The sequence below is a fragment of the Sphaerodactylus townsendi genome, linkage group LG11 (assembly GCF_021028975.2).
Source record: "Sphaerodactylus townsendi isolate TG3544 linkage group LG11, MPM_Stown_v2.3, whole genome shotgun sequence".
NCBI classification, from domain to species: domain Eukaryota; kingdom Metazoa; phylum Chordata; class Lepidosauria; order Squamata; family Sphaerodactylidae; genus Sphaerodactylus; species Sphaerodactylus townsendi.
The window spans coordinates 36,177,098-36,193,141 of NC_059435.1; the positions used below are offsets into that span (position 1 = coordinate 36,177,098).

At 39.2% G+C, this 16,044-nt stretch overlaps 1 protein-coding gene across 5 annotated transcripts in view; it reads left to right on the forward strand.

The window, feature by feature from the left end:
- ZNF385D (zinc finger protein 385D) overlaps positions 1–16,044 on the forward strand; it is a 447,875-nt gene that overhangs the window by 421,048 nt on the left and 10,783 nt on the right. For all 5 annotated transcript variants that reach the window (XM_048510764.1, XM_048510767.1, XM_048510768.1 and 2 more), the window contains 2 exons: positions 12,216–12,452; positions 15,686–15,864. In XM_048510764.1, the coding sequence (XP_048366721.1) occupies positions 12,216–12,452; positions 15,686–15,864 (416 nt within the window). The remainder of the gene's footprint in view (positions 1–12,215; positions 12,453–15,685; positions 15,865–16,044) is intronic.

Sequence of the window (16,044 nt, forward strand, 5' to 3'; positions counted from 1 at the left end):
TTTATTTTGAACCTTGTCTACACTTTCCATAAAAGTGAATGTATTTGTTCTCAAGGGTTATTTCTACAATTTCAGTGAATGAATTCATGGTTGGGCTAGCAATCTACATCATAGCTCAAACTTTAAGCTATGCTAGACACAATCTACTAAGGACTTTAAGGTCACAACCATGAGTTGTACCCAGAATGCCACAGGATGATGCTGAAAACTTTGGACCACCTGTGCAATTTGGAATGAGCCACTGTGATCTTCACAGTCTACACATCCTTTGAATATTTTTCAAGGGAAGTCTGTAGAGACCAAATTATGATATAAATATAATGATCTAAATATTATTCATTTGCTACAGTAACTCTTATTATAACATTCAAATTTATATTTTGATGACTATAACTCCCTGTGATTTTTTTAAAAAAAAGTTTGGCTGAGACCTAAATTAGAAAAAAAAATGTTTTGTAACCTTAGGACAATCTAATCATGTTACTAATCATTAGTTTGTTTCTAGACCCAATTCAAATGCTGGTTAAAAGCCTTTCATGGCTTGTGCCGAGGGTTGGGAACCTCCCAGACATGGCGATCTCCCAGAATTACAGATGATTTCTAGACTACAGAGATCAGTTCCTTGGGAGAAAATGGCTGACGGAGGATGCTGAGGTCCCTTCCCTCCCCTCCACTCCCCTTGCCCTTTCCATTATGAACTCCCCAAATCTTTAGGAATTTCCCAACATTGAGTTGGCAGCTCTACCTGATGCCCTAAAACCTTCTGAGCATACCACATCTCCCAGGATAGTCTTGTATGTCACTTATGATCTTCAGTCAGCTCTCCTAGGATTAACCATGTGGCAACAATTATGTCAACAGGTTTTTTTCCTGTGGTAGGTCCAGTCTTCTGAAACAGCCCACAAGAATGAGTGTGGAAGCCACCTTCTCTCTGCATGTAGGAAAGCATATAAGACAGAGTGGGGTTGTTGTTTTTGTGTGTAGCATATTTTAACTTCTTTAGTATTGATGGATGGTTATGTTCTCCAGGCTCCTTTGCTTACTGTTTTGTGTTTGAGGACATTAAGTTGGATATAAAGATTACATGAGATTTTTGGAGATGCTCTTTTGCCTGTCAAAGCCTTTGCACAGTAACACAAATCTGGCTCTTCTATGGGGTGGTGAAGATATAGAAATGAGTGCAAGACTCTAGGAGGGGAGGGAGGGTGGCATGCAAGGGGAGGGAGGGGGAGAGGGCCCGGAATCTGGACATGACCCACCCACCCTAGCAGAGGGGGAGGGAGGGGAGGGGTGGCATGCAAGGGGAGGGGAGGGAATGAGGGGTAGCGTGCAATGGAGGGGAGGGAGGGGGAGGGGCACAATGAAGCCACAGGCACAATGCAGCTTCCTCATGGCCAGCCTTATGTGCTGCTGCCGTTGGCGTCTGGTGGAAGAGAGGAAGTGTGGTGGTGGGAAGGAAGGCAGGAAGTGGGTGGCTGAGCTGCATATGACATGTCAATTTCCCTTTATCCCCTACACCTTCTGCCTTATACCTTATACCTCACTCCTACAAAGACAGGAGACAGCCACTTTACCCACACAGAGGCACACATGGATAGTTGGCATGAAAGTGAGGTTCCTAAAAATTAGTTTTCTTTCAAAATGATGTTAAGTGTTTTTCACACTGTGTTTTAAAATAACATCATTGCAGTTGCACCTAATCCACATTGCTGCAAATCACTTGGCTCCAAGAGTCAAAGAATAATGTGACAGTGTAGAATTTCTTCTCTGCCCCTTACCACACAAACACCACTCTTAGGACTTGGTTTGGGAGAAGTTGTTTCAGTGTTGACAATCCCTTTTAAGGTATTTAGTACAATAATAAAATCTAGGAGTCAGCCAAATATGGTGGCAAGACTCTTTTTGTCAGCATTCCTTCATCATCTGCAATAAATGACCCAATGAAAGTGACAACAAGCATGCAAAATAAAGGGGAAAATAACCTGCGAAAGCATTCAGGAGCTTGTTTCAGTTCATGCAAATCTTCCATATCCTGAAATTTATGAAGCATCAAATGACATGTCAGAACTGGAAGCTGTACATCATTTCAGGCACTGATTTTAATCACAGAAATTCACTTTCATTCTGCTAGTATTCTCAGGATGAATTATTTCCTGGGACAGAGTATAATATAAATCTAAATAAATAAGCCCAGTTAATTCTGCTTATCTTCATTCATTCTAACACTTCCTAAAATAACATTTTCTTCTTAAATAATACAGTAACTGAATATCTTAGTTTATTGCCACTTCTTAATTACATTACCAGTTGTTTATTTTCTGCATTTTTCTCTATGAATATAAGGATTTTTTTTCAGTTTATGCATGGTAATTTTGTTATTGTTGTTGTGAAGTCACATTTGATTTATAGCAACCCCTGGTGGGATTTTCAAGGTAATAGATGTTCAGAGATGGTTTGCCATTGTCTACCTCTGCATCATGACTCTAGTATATCTTGGTGGTCTCCTATCAAAATACATGTCAAGCTCAACCCTGCGTAGCTTTTGGGATCTGAGTAGAGCAGGCTAGCCTGGACTATCCAGCTCAGGACATACATGATCATGCTGAGTTGTATATGCTGAGTTGTATTAAAACTTTCCACCCCACTAGCTACTGAACCTTCCACTCATGCTAGAAGCCTGCTGCAATTCCAAGAAGCCTTCTATAGGTATAGCAGGGCTTTTGGTGCATCCTGTCTGGCCTGTTCCTCATGGGTCAGGGAAGCAGCTACACACTGGCACCATATGGTGCTGGTAGAGCCCGGGACCGTTCACACACTTTTGTGCAAGTGGTCCCAGAGCGGCCACAGAGGTGCCTTCATTTTGTTTTCCCAAACTTACCTTCTCTCCCTGCAGAGCTCTGCAGGGAAGAGGAGACACACCCACACTGCCCTCCAACCCCTGGGGGTCAAAGGGCAGCATGGGTGTATCTCCTCATCCACGCGGAGCTCCGCAGGGAGAGAAGGTAAGTTTGGGGGAAACAGGACCCGGTGCCCTTTGCATGGCACCGACAGGGAAATGCTGTTTCCCAAAAGCCTAGTTCATTGTATTGTGGGTGGGGTTTTCAGTCCATTTACATTTGTATTCACATTTGCATTTCCTGCAGTAGCAACAGTATTAGTGAATGCAGATCCTGTGTCTGGGTGAAGTTCATTGTCTATGAACCTAGCATGCCCTTGGTCTGTGATTCTGCTGTTGTTAATTACTGGTAGCCAAGTTTCATTAATTCTCAGAGTCTCTTTCTTCTTGTTGACATTGTGTTGATGTTTATGGATTTCAATGGCCTCCCTGTGTAGTCTGACGTGGTAACTGTCTGAGTTGTCCAGAATTTCAGTGTTTTCAAATGAAATGTTATGTCCAGTTTTGTTTAGACCATGTTCTGCTACTACAGATTTTTGGGGATGGTTAAGCTGACAGTGACTTTCATGCTCTTTTATATGAGTCTGAATGCTGCATTTTGTAGTTCCTATGTAGACCTTTCCACAACTGCAGAATATGTGAAAGACTCCTGCAAAAGTGACGGGGTCTCTCTTGTCCTTTGCTGAGTGTAGCATCTGCTGTATTTTTCTGGTAGGTTTGAAGATTTTTTGTAGGTTATGTTTTTTCATCAGTTTCCCTATTTGATTGATGTATAGTAGAAATATTTTCCGGGGCGGGGGGTGTTTCTCCTCAAGCCTCTGGGTTTCTCTTGGTGTTAAAGCTCTTCTGATTTCTGTTGTGGAGCAGCCATTTGTCTGCAGAGCCCAGTCTAGATGATTGATTTCATTAGGGAGGAGATGAGGTTCACAGATTCGTTTAGCAAAATCTGTCAAAGTTTTGATTATACCCCTTTTTTGTTGTGGGGGGTGGTTGGAGTTTTTATGTAGATTCTGGTTTGTGTGTGTTGATTTTCTGTATACTGTGTATCCCAATTGATGGTTGGGTTTGCGAAAGACCAAGACATCTAAAAAATGCCGTTTTTGTTTTTCAATTTCCATGGTAAATTGGATGTTTGGGTGGATGCCATTAACATGGTCCAGAAAACTCAGCAGCTCTTCCTCGCAATGGCTCCAGATTGTAAAAGTATCATCCACAAATCAGAACCAAGTTATGGGTTTTCTGAGTGCTGTTTCGAGAACTTGTTTCTCGAAATGTTTCATGTAAAAATTGACTATTACCAGGCTGTCATTGGGAAAAATCCAGTTGATGAGTGTGAGCGTGTCCTTCACTGGAACCTTTGTCAATAGTGAGACAACATCGAAGCTGATAAGTCTGTCGCCAGGGTTGAGATAGAGATTGCTAATTTTTTCGATGAAGTGAGCTGAGTCTTTAACATAATGTATTGTGTGTCCGATGTGGCTTTGTAACTGTAAAGTTTTCAGTTTCTCTTGGCTCACTGAAAAATGCGTAGGTTTTTTTTTAAAAAAATAAGATCATTATATCCCGTCTTTCAACAAAGTTCTTGAGGCAGCATAAAGATTGCTGGTGATGGTGGAAGTTCCTGAGGATAATCAGAAGCATACCTTTCAACCTGGGAGCTAAATATTTATTTCAGTTTCACAAGAATTAAAAACAATTCTGATGCTTTCTGGTGACATCACATCCCCAATATCCCCAAATAGAAGAACAGGGATTGAGGAGGTGTGGCCACAGAGTGATGGAGTCCATTCCAGTGAAAACTTAATGGCTCACAGCAACTCTGGCAAGGCGCCACTTCCTACCACCTGCATTTGCAGTATCCGAAGAGGGATTCAGATTCTTGTATTCTCCATGAAACGGCATAGGGTTTTCAGTTTTCCCAACCACAGCTGATACATTCAAAGCAAAGCACTTGACATAATTGTAAATGTTAAACAGATTCTTTGTAAAATATGCTACTTATGAATTTTAAGAGATAAGTGTGAAGTCTAAATGTCACCTTTTCTCAATATTGACAAAGTTCAAAAATAGCATATGTTTGAATTCAGTATCAAAAACCACCAAGGAAGTATGCATATTCTGCCAAGAAGAAATTAATTAAAAGTGTATTTGGCTTAGCAAATTAAACCTGAGTATTTAAATCTTTTAAAAATTCACTTTTGGGCTCCCACTTCAGTGGGTGGTCTGCACTTTATGGAGAATACACAGATGCTACTGATGTCTACATTTTGGTTTTGTTTTATTGTGAAAATAAACCTTGGGATTTATTTTTCCCACTGAGCCCAAGGTCTTCTTTTTTATAGGCTTCCTAAACACTCTTGTTTATATTAAGATGAAGATCGCAAAGGGAGTTGTTATGAATTCTGAAGCATTCTTCTTTATTGGATGCTGATGTTCCATTCTGCAAAGTATTAGCATTTGTGGCAGTGCCAAAGCAGAGCAGCGACAGTTCCAATAATGAATAATTACTGCAGGCCATTAGTATGAAAATAGCACAATACAGCTTGCCTACATCACCAAAACCAATTTATTTCATGCACGTACTTGAATGCATTGCTGACTTCGGTCCAGGGCTCTGTGTCATTGCAGTATTTCTTCAAGGGCTGAAATGAATACATTGACAAACTGGCAATTCTGATCTTTTTTTATCTAAGTGAAATTGATGGAATCCCTTTGAATCCATTTTGGCTTCTAATACAGCATCCTGCAAATGGGATACCAGTTTCCTCACTGGTGAAATGGGCAAAATCTAGCCCAGGCTAGCCTGATCTCATCTGATCTCAGAAGCTAAGCAGGGTCAGCCCTGGTTAATTCTTGGATGCAAGATTACCAAGGAACACTAAAGTTGCTATGCTGAGGAAAGCATTGGCAAACCAACTCTGTTAGTGTCTTGCCTTGAAAACCCCATAAAGCAGTGATGGTAAACCTTTTGTGATCGCCATGTCAGCAATTCAGAAAATGACTAATTTGACTCTGCTGGCATGTCACTCCCTCCTCTCCCCTGAACAAAAGAGAAACAATTCTTAATATATTCATTTATTTTTAAAAAAAATACAGTCCAATCATGTATAGGGCTATGTATTGTATAAAGAAATGTCAAATAATTACAAAATGACTCAAACTGTTGTTTATTTATTTATTATTTGTTTGTTTCATATTTATATCCCACCCTATCCCCAAAGGGCTCAGGGTGGGTGTTGGTAAAACCAGTGTGTCACCCAAAATGCTGTGTGACCTTTGACACTCATATCATAGGTTTTCTACGGTAAGGGATTACCATAAGTCATATGACATTTGACTTACATAAAATGACTGAGAATTATGGAGAATTGATTAGAAGAGGACTGTTAGAAGAGGCATTGCTTGATGAATGTGTCTAGCTGCATTCAGCCCCTTTTTGGTGGAAACTGTTTCAAATAATAGTTTTCAAATGGTGAAGTGAGTCTTCCTAAAGCAGGCAGTTCCAAAGAGAATGGCAGACTAGGGGAAAACAAATGCCCCGTTTTGTTTTTTGTAATATTATTTTCTATTTTTGTCAATGGCTTTGGTTTCTCTCTGCTTTAAGCTGCTAGGTTTTTTTAAGAGTTGTCTGTACTATATATGCACATATTGTGATTTTTATATTGCCTGCCAATCGAGCTTTATGTATTACGATCATAGATCAGCCAAGATTGACACAAAGTCATCAGCACATCTACATACAACAAAATTTCAAAGCCATATAATAGAACTTTTTATTTTGTACTATTAATATATGCCATTCTGCATGTATGTTATGTATTAGTTTATATCAGTTTTTTCTGCTGGTGCGGGAGGAATTTCCTCTGACCATTAAAAAAAGCTACAGGACCTGCATGTACAAAAGTAATAGGGGATGGAGGCTGTAATAAGGAGAAGAGTAGGAGGAGATTGAGTGAAATTCCGCTTGGTTTCAAGCCAACATATAAAGCTGATATACTGATACAATTTTCAAAAGCATACCCATTATAGGGAAAGATGTGCAAAGAAATAGAAACAGTACATTTTTTTAAAACCACATTTTGCAATTTCGCAAGGGGCAAGTGAAATAAAAATGATCGTTTGGGGATAAGAAATCCATCAGCATTGCTACTCCTCCTGCTTCCTGTTGTTGTTTAAGGATGTTCAACTTGCTGTAGCTATATAGTGCATATAAACATCCACAACTTGCAAATGTAGATTAAACACATAAATGGAGGCATTAAACACATAAATAGGGAAGGCCCAATGTCCTCAAGCTCTGTGCCATGTGCTCCTGCTCAGTCAGATGCATAATCTAGCCCAGTTTCAATCATCATCAAGATGGTATAGTTCTGGCAGGAAGATAACTGCACACGCTTGTGTTGATTTATGTGGAGAGGTGATTGACGTCTTACATTTGCTGAAAGGAGTGCTAGCACATTTGGTAGCCTGTCCTTAGATTACAGGGTTGGGTCCAACTGGACAGCCTCCTAATTTTTTCATGCTTTTTCTGGCCTATGAATGTATCCAGTGGACTGTCTCGAGCTGCAGTTTGTTTCTTTTTTAAAACATTCATCGATTTTTAGACAGTATATGTGTCAAATGCACTTTGTCCTTTAAAATACACATTACCAACCAAGCAAAAGTCCTGCCAAGGGAACTGTTGTGTACTTTTAAAGAGAAATTAGCCATCTAAATATTTATGAATCTTCCCAAATGACATGGTTTATCACAAAATGTAGCAAAACAGTGTGAGACTGACCCCTTCCTAATAATTGATTAACTTTGTTAGTATGAAGAGACTCTAGAAGTTTTCATTGATTCGAGGAATTTATGTGGGTAACTGTTCTCTTTTCTGTCATTTTTAATGTGCCAGAAGTGCAAAGGGTTTTCACAGTGTTGCATTTGGCATTTCTTTCTCAATTCTATTATGAGAACATTTTTTCATATTGACTTTGGTTTCTTTTTCCAAAATGTTTTAATGCAAGATGCAGAGTGGTTTGTATGTGTAGCGTATGCATTAGGACTGCCATCTTTTATTAATTTAATGGGTAGATTAATGGATGAAGAATAGTTAATATATCTACAGAGCAACGTATAACTGAAAGGTCTAAAAAAATGGAAAGTTCTTACTATCACGATGCTATTGCACAGAACGAAATGGGAAGTATTAAATATAGTGTCTTCTTTCCACAATTATTGTCTGTTTTCTCCTAAAGAAGCAGGTTCTTTGTTTGGAAGCACCACTTGATCTGCGCCTCTTGTTGAATAAGGAGAAGGTGGCAGTGACCATCACTGTACATCTAGTAACTGTACATAAGATTGCACCAGAATATAGTTAGAAGATCCATAATAGCTGAAGCTAAGCATGTATAGGTCTGATGGGAAATTGCCCGGAAACCCAAGGTACTCTGCCTTGAATTTCCACAGTGGAAAGATATATGTGATAAATAAGTGCCATTGAAACCATTGGTGCTTATTAGCCATAACTAACTTGTTACATTGATTTCAGTGGGACTTGGTCTCAATTAACTTTGACTGGATCAGAACCTTTGATTATTCATTCCCTCAAAACATTTTCTTGTCTATATTGTGACTTTTAAAACATTGGGGCGTATCAAATTAAAGAAATGCTGAGTTTTTTCTTATTTTGTAATATCAACCAAGAAATTTGCTTGCAGAGACTAGAATGAAGAAAATAGATTTTTGTAGAATCATAACTTACATGAACACTATATTAATGGAAATAAGTACAGTATGTTGGGCATTAACACACCATGGAGTATGGTGAATTCAAAACCCAACTTAGATTGGGAATTCATTGGGTAATCTTGGATATGTCATTATCTCTTGGCCTCCTCATGGAGTTGTCAAAATACTCAATCACTGCTATAGACTCCTTCAAGGAAAGTCACAATAAAGCTGTTACCATGAAAAAGAACAATGGAATAAACTAATCCTTCAGATGTTATGAGAACCATAATTTATACTATAAATTATGCAACCCAAAAGTAACAATTACTTGGAGTAGGATGGGGGGGGGGCAGCCTTGAAATACCAGCTGCAAATAACAGAATCCCAACAGAACCATCTGTTTAGCTGACTAATTTGGAGAGACTATGCATTGAACCTATACCAAATTCAGATAATGAACACATTAAGAAAAATGGGGTCAAAAATTGGGTCTGGTCTGATCCTACTTCTGTTTAGACTGCTATCATTTTTAACGCATTTGAGTGATCCATCAATTTGATAATTTGTTGCTGATAAGTAAGTTTTGCTTCTTTTCATGCACCCTATTAGCTGAAAGTTTCCCAGATTTCAACTAGGGCTTTGCTATTTGGACGAGAAAGTGTTTTTAATGACTTCTTTTGAAGCTAGTGTATCAGTATTATTTTTCCATGTGACAGGTGATTTTGAAGTGTCAAGTCACATTAACCCAATGAATTAATCAGGAGTCAAGAAGGACAGAAGTTTTTAAGAAAGAAAGAAATGGTCTATTCTCTCTCTCCACCTTTTACCACACTTCACACCTTTCTCCAGAGAGCATGACTGACGACTGTAATTATACCGCATGATTATATCTACCGCCTATAGAGGCAATTTTGGTTTCACCTCTAGGGTTGTTAGAGCTGATTGTCTCCCTGCATGGAGAGATGACTTAAACTTTAATCATGTTGAAACTGTAGGACTTACATTCCAAAAAGAGTGCTACAATATAACAGAGAAAGAAGATGAACACATTCCTAGATTTTACAGATGCAGTGAATAAATATGATATGTTGTTCTACTGATGGTAGAAAGGTCCCTACAGTGTATTTCTGAAAGCTTCATTCATGGTAATTTAAAAAGGATAAGTAACTGAAATCCTTTTCATTATGGAATTAATTCCACAGATGCAAAGAGTCTATTAGTTGCTATAAAAACAACAGTTCACAAAATCAATCATGAAGCCATTAAAAAAAAATCCAAATCCAGTGCCACACAAAGGCAAATACTAATAAGAGGGAGAGAATTTGCCTGATGACCTATTTGCAGGCATAAATCAGAAGAGACATAGGGATGGTGAGAGACTACTGTACTGAAATATTTTCTAGAATAGTGAACATGAGATAGTGAACATTTAACATTTTCCACAAACTAGAGGTACAAATTTTTAATCAAATTTGGTGAAATTGGTTTTAGTAGATGTTCAGATTGGAATGGTTTAAGTACAAGGAGACATACTCATTTTTCATACCAAATGTTAGCTTAGGGTAGACCTAACCATGGCATGACTAATATTTTAGGGTCTGTGACTCCATCTGATTTGTTTTGGGGGGTTTTGGTGATAGGTATAGGAAATTGGACTAGGAAGAGTGGAAAGACCCAGTTTCAGATCTTTATTCTGCCTGGAAGTTCAATAACAGAGCCATCATAAGCACGTCTACTCAAAGTCATACTCAGGATTATTCAATGAGGCTTGCTCCCACAAAAATATTCTTAGGCTTATATTATGTACCTTTGGCCGTTTTTGCATGGTCAAAATATCCCAGGGTGAGCACGGAAAATATCCCTGTGCAGCCAGGAATTCCGCACGGTTCCCGAAGCTGCACAGGTTCTGCCCCGGAGTTGCCCCACAATATTTTCCTTAGCCTGGGATTTTCAAAAATCACCATTTTGGAGGTTCTTTTAAAAAGTTCCAGTGTGACCCTGCGTATGCCTGTACTGTGCAAAAACCAATCAGGAGCAGGACCAGTTTATTGTTCCCGCCCAGCCACCTGATCTCCCCGCCTGACGTTCATTCAAGCTGCACTCTAAAACAACAGCCAATCAGAATCCAGGACACTGGACAAGCTCACAGGTGCTTGCAGCTGCCACTCAAAAGCAACAGCCAATCTGAACAATCACTTGGTCTATTTTCCTCAGTACAAGCTTTATTTTAAATCAGTTTATTTTAATTTTATTTTTAAGCTTTATTTTAAATCAATTTATTTTAAATCAATTAAATCAATTTTAATTAGACCTATTCACTAGTTCTCTCCCTCTGACAGCAAAATCTTATTTTGAACCATTCAAAACACAGATCAGTTTTTTTTCTATTCCCACAGCACGTGCACAAAAACACCAGTCGGGAGCAGACCAAGTTTATTTTCCCACCCAGCTGCCTGATCTCCCCACCTGACATCCATTCAAACTGCCACTCAACAACAGCCAATCAGAACGTGGTACACTGGGCATGCTCAGACATGCTTCCAAAGTAAATGCAGAAGTCTGGTCTGTGCAGAGTAAACTGGAGCGTTTCCTACTGGTCCTAGATCTGCTCCTGGAAAGAAGCAGGGAGCCGTACATAGGCAGAAACCGGGATAAAATAGCCCCGGTATATATGATCCACCAGTCATGTATAAGCTTTCCAATTTGTGCTGTATATAAGGGGATGCAACGATAGCACATGGTGAAGTCACAGACAGACCACAAAGCATGTCTGGGTTCAACTTAGTGGGTCACACTGTAGAAGTTTACAGTATATCACCCTCTTTCTAAACTCAATGCAGCAAATTTGCTTTTTACAACAAAATTCCTTTTTAAGGAAAAAATCTTTCTGCGTGTGCTTCTGCAGCACAAAACACATTCTGTCTGTTCCACCAAAGTGTGTTTCTACATCCAAGGCACAGGCTCTGTGTTTCCTTGCTAGCCTATTGCACTCCAGCCTCATTACTGATTTGTTGTCCAGTGACTAAATTAGATTTGGGAATTAATTCAAAGAACAATTTCATTGTCACCACGTAAAATATAGAGAGACACTATTTCCCATTTTAGATTATTTGGACAACTTAATTACAAAATATAATCAGAATACAAAGCTCTCATCCTGCTAAAGTACATTGTAAAATATATTTCCCTCTGAACCACCAACTGTGCTCAGATTGGATACACTATCTCTGTCCTCTCACAGTGGTGCAGCAAAATAGTCATCATATATCAGAATTTGTTTCTGGCTATCCATGGAAACACTTCCCATCCTCTACAGTTCTCAGCAAGACTACCAGTTAACAGATCAAGTAGAGATACTTTGCAGCTCTACATATTCAGTGGGGTAAGGCTTTTTTTAAAGAGCCTAATCACAGGAGTGTGATCTCGAGTGTGTGATACAAGCTATAAGTCTTTTTCGTTGAGTCAGAATAAAATTGCTTTGGCCTTGAGTTCTTCTCTGATAGATTTGTTCTACCTGCCTAACACCCTTCTTATTGTATTCTTCAAATTCTGTACTGTATGAAAAGAATACTGATTTTATTTTCTGTCTTTTAAAAAATCTATACAGCAAACAATACAACAGGGACACCAGCAATATCAACAACCACCACAGCTGAAATTCAGAAAAGCAATGTCATGACGACTGAAATCACCTCTAAAGTTGAAAAGCTCCCCACAACAGCCGCTATCAGCAGCACGTGTTCTTCAGGAGAGACAGAGGAAGAAAAGGCCAAGCGACTCCTTTACTGTTCACTATGCAAAGTTGCTGTCAACTCCGCTTCACAGTTGGAGGCTCACAACAGTGGTGAGATATAGCAATTTATTTCCTGACTCAAGAGACCTGCAATTATCTTCCCCTGAATAGATTAGATTGCTTGAAGGTGGGGGGGCAGGGAGGAGGGGGCAGAAAACCAGCAATTACATGGAATTCATTAACTATTAAAGAATAAAAATGGCATGCAGAAAGTCCTTCGTGAAAGAGAAAAGGAGGAATGTTACTTTGGGCAAGTCATCAGTTTCTTTAAAATTCCATTTTAATGCTTCTAAATATTGCATTACAGAAGAATACAACAGCTTGGACTTTATGAAACGTTTGCATGCCGCCATTTCTTCTCAGAAGCAAAATCAACACTAATTTACAGATAGTTGGATATGAAAGATAAAGCATGAGTAGATATAGGTGGAGTCATGGATAGTTTTCTTAAGTGACAAATTGGTTTTTGAATTTTGCATGTATGTAAATCAAGTGAAAATGTTAATTGACTAAAGCATATAATTGACTAAAGCATATATTTGATATAATTTTTAGCTGCTGTCCAATGTTAGTTCCATTCCTTACATGATACATTTCAGACAAAGAGGAATTATCAGTGTCATTTTTAATACTTCAAAAATTCTCCTTATGTGAAGAATTCAGTTTTCAGTTGCTCCATTTTTATTTCTTCATGCCACACAGGTGGTAGTGCTGTGTGTTCATTTGCTGCAGCTCAAAGAACCTTCTATCTATATGCAGTTCCTTCCCCCACCCACTCCCACCCCCATGTGCGCATATGTGTGAGATACACACACACTCTTTTGTAAAAAATATTTTTTGGGAAGCTGTTTACCCATACAGATGAATGCATGTGTATGTGTGAAACCATAAGACCACAATGGTCCATGATCAATTGGAAAAACTTGCTTGCGCTGCCCACCAGAAATAAAATTTGACGTTTCCATTTCTGAAAGGTTTCTTGTGGTTGATAAGTTCTTCTCAAATGCTCAATTATTGCTTTCAGGCCTTTCTAATGTGTACTACTGAAACTTTGATATAATGTTTAATATTAGTTGATCCATAAGAACACCTCATCATTCATCAGCTTCCTTAAGTGCTCATTCTGACTCCCATTTTTGTGACTGATGTGATCCTACTTCCTCCAATAGTTTAGTTGAGGGTAGTGTGATTAAGCAGTATAGTAACTAGCCTGCATTTTCAGGGCTACTGGAGGGGGATAGGTAAACAAAAAATCCAGGGTTTCAGGAAACTTTGCACATCATGTGATGGGTCTTCTAGATGCTATCAGGAGCCTGATGGAATCTTTGTGTTGGAGACCTACACTGGCACATGACAGGCCTGGACATAATTTTCACAATTCCCTGCTTCATACAAGTCTATACTTGTTGAACAGAAGAAAATATTATGTATGTCACTTATCTTTAAGGAGGATTATAAATTATAATGTTTTAGAATTTAATTTCTGAATGGATCAAATATATGTATATCCAGAAGAAGAAAGCATTATAATTTATAATCCTCCTGAAAGATAAGTGAGCCAGACCATATAGTTCATCTGTCATCGTAATAAAAGCAGATTCTCTGTTTTTATATTCTTATAATGTGGCTTGCTCATGAACACTGAATGCTAATCACTGCAACAGATCACTTGTCTGTTTAGATGTCTGAAATAATATCCACTTCCAGCCTGGGTAGACGCTAAGAAGCTGATTTGCTTAGTTTGAGTGGGGGCTATGGGCCAAGAAGCCTCGGTAAAGGTGAAGGTGGTCTCCCGTATAAGTTACTGACCCCTGGGTGATGTCACATGACAACATTTACTAAGCAGACTGTTTTATGGAGTGGTTTCCCCACTCATCTACACTTTACTCCAGCAAGCTGGGTACTCATTTGACAGATCTCAGAAGGAAGGAAGACTGAGTCAACCTTGAGCCTGAAACCAAGTTCCGTAGGGATCAAACGCATATCATGAGCAAAGCTTTGAATGCAGTGCTGCAGCTTACCATACTGCATCATGAGGCTCACAAGAGATCTAGAGAGGGAAAATAATTTTGAGCCTTGGAGCTGGCTAGAAAATGGAGAAAAGCTTTGTAACAGGCAGATCTACCTTTTGAGATATCGGTATGCTAAACACAAACTCTGCTTTGTGCTTTATTTGTCTATCCCATGAAAACCGTGAAATTATACATCTTTAAATAAACAGACAAAACAAATAATATAACAAACGTCTCCTGTCAATCCCACCTAGGCTATGCTGCTTCTCACTATTGAGGGAATGAAATAATACAAACTAAATACAAGTTCTAGGAGGCACCAGCAGGGGGACACCTTGAGTTCTAGCCCCTCACCAGTTGACTCACCAGGGCAACTAATTGCTTGCTGTAAAAAACAGGATGCTGGACTATGGACCACTCTTCTGATCCATCAGGCACCTCTGACATTCTTAACTGGTCTGATTCACTTGTTGAGGTATGGGGCTCATGTGGGTGTAAAGTGCCGTCATGTCATGGTGACTTATAGCAACCCAGTAAGGTGTTCAAGGCAAGATACCAACAGAGATGGTTTGTCATTGCCTTCCTCTGCATAGTGACCCCGGTATTCTTTGGTGTTCTCCTATTTAAGTAGTAGTCAAGACTGACCCTTCTTAGTTTCTGAGATCTGATCAGATCAAATTAGCCTGGGCCAGGGGTAGGGAACCTGCGGCTCTCCAGATGTTCAGGAACTACAATTCCCATCAGCCCCTACCAGCATGGCCAATTGGGCCATAAAGTTCAGGGCTGAAGGGCTCTTAGAAATATGAGAGAGAGACAGAGACAGAGACACAGAGAGAGAGACAGAGATTCAAGTTTCCTATTCAAGATTGTCTGTTGTTCCATTAGTGACAGCCAGATTTCATGAGCTGGTTTTGAACATGATCTAAAAAGGATGGAAATGACTCAGACCCACATTTAAAGAACTATCATGGTTTTCTCTTTCAGTGGCAACACATGTTTCATTAGCAGCAGCAGGAGGAGGCCCTAAAAACAAGGTATCCATCTCAGGCAACCCTTCCCATGTCACTACATATTGATGTCACCTTCCTTCAAAGCATACATTTGGCATCACATAATAGTTAAATGTGAGGTAATGAAACATAACTATTCCTTTGTTACTCTCATGGACCCTGAGACCACTCGGGACAAAACTGAAGGTATAGCAAGAGAGAAGAAGGAACATTACAGAAACTTGTTAAAATGGCTTTTCTTTTCCATGTCTAATATCTTCAGGCACAAAGCACAAAACTATGTTGGAAGCACGAAATGGAAGTGGAACCATCAAAGCCTTTCCCCGGGCAGGTGTCAAAGGCAAAGGACCCATTAATAAAGGAAACACGGGACTTCAGAACAAAACATTTCACTGTGAAATTTGTGATGTGCATGTAAATTCTGAGACACAGCTTAAACAGGTACTGCCAATTGAGTTTCTGGCTACACACACTTTCCTAACATTCAAGGACCATGAATATGGGCTAGATTATTCCTATCATGGCAGCACCCATGCTTTAGGAGTATATAGGAGATAGTATCAAGTTGATAACCAGACTGTGTCAAATCATGGTTTGTGGGAATTTGTGATTCCATATGAG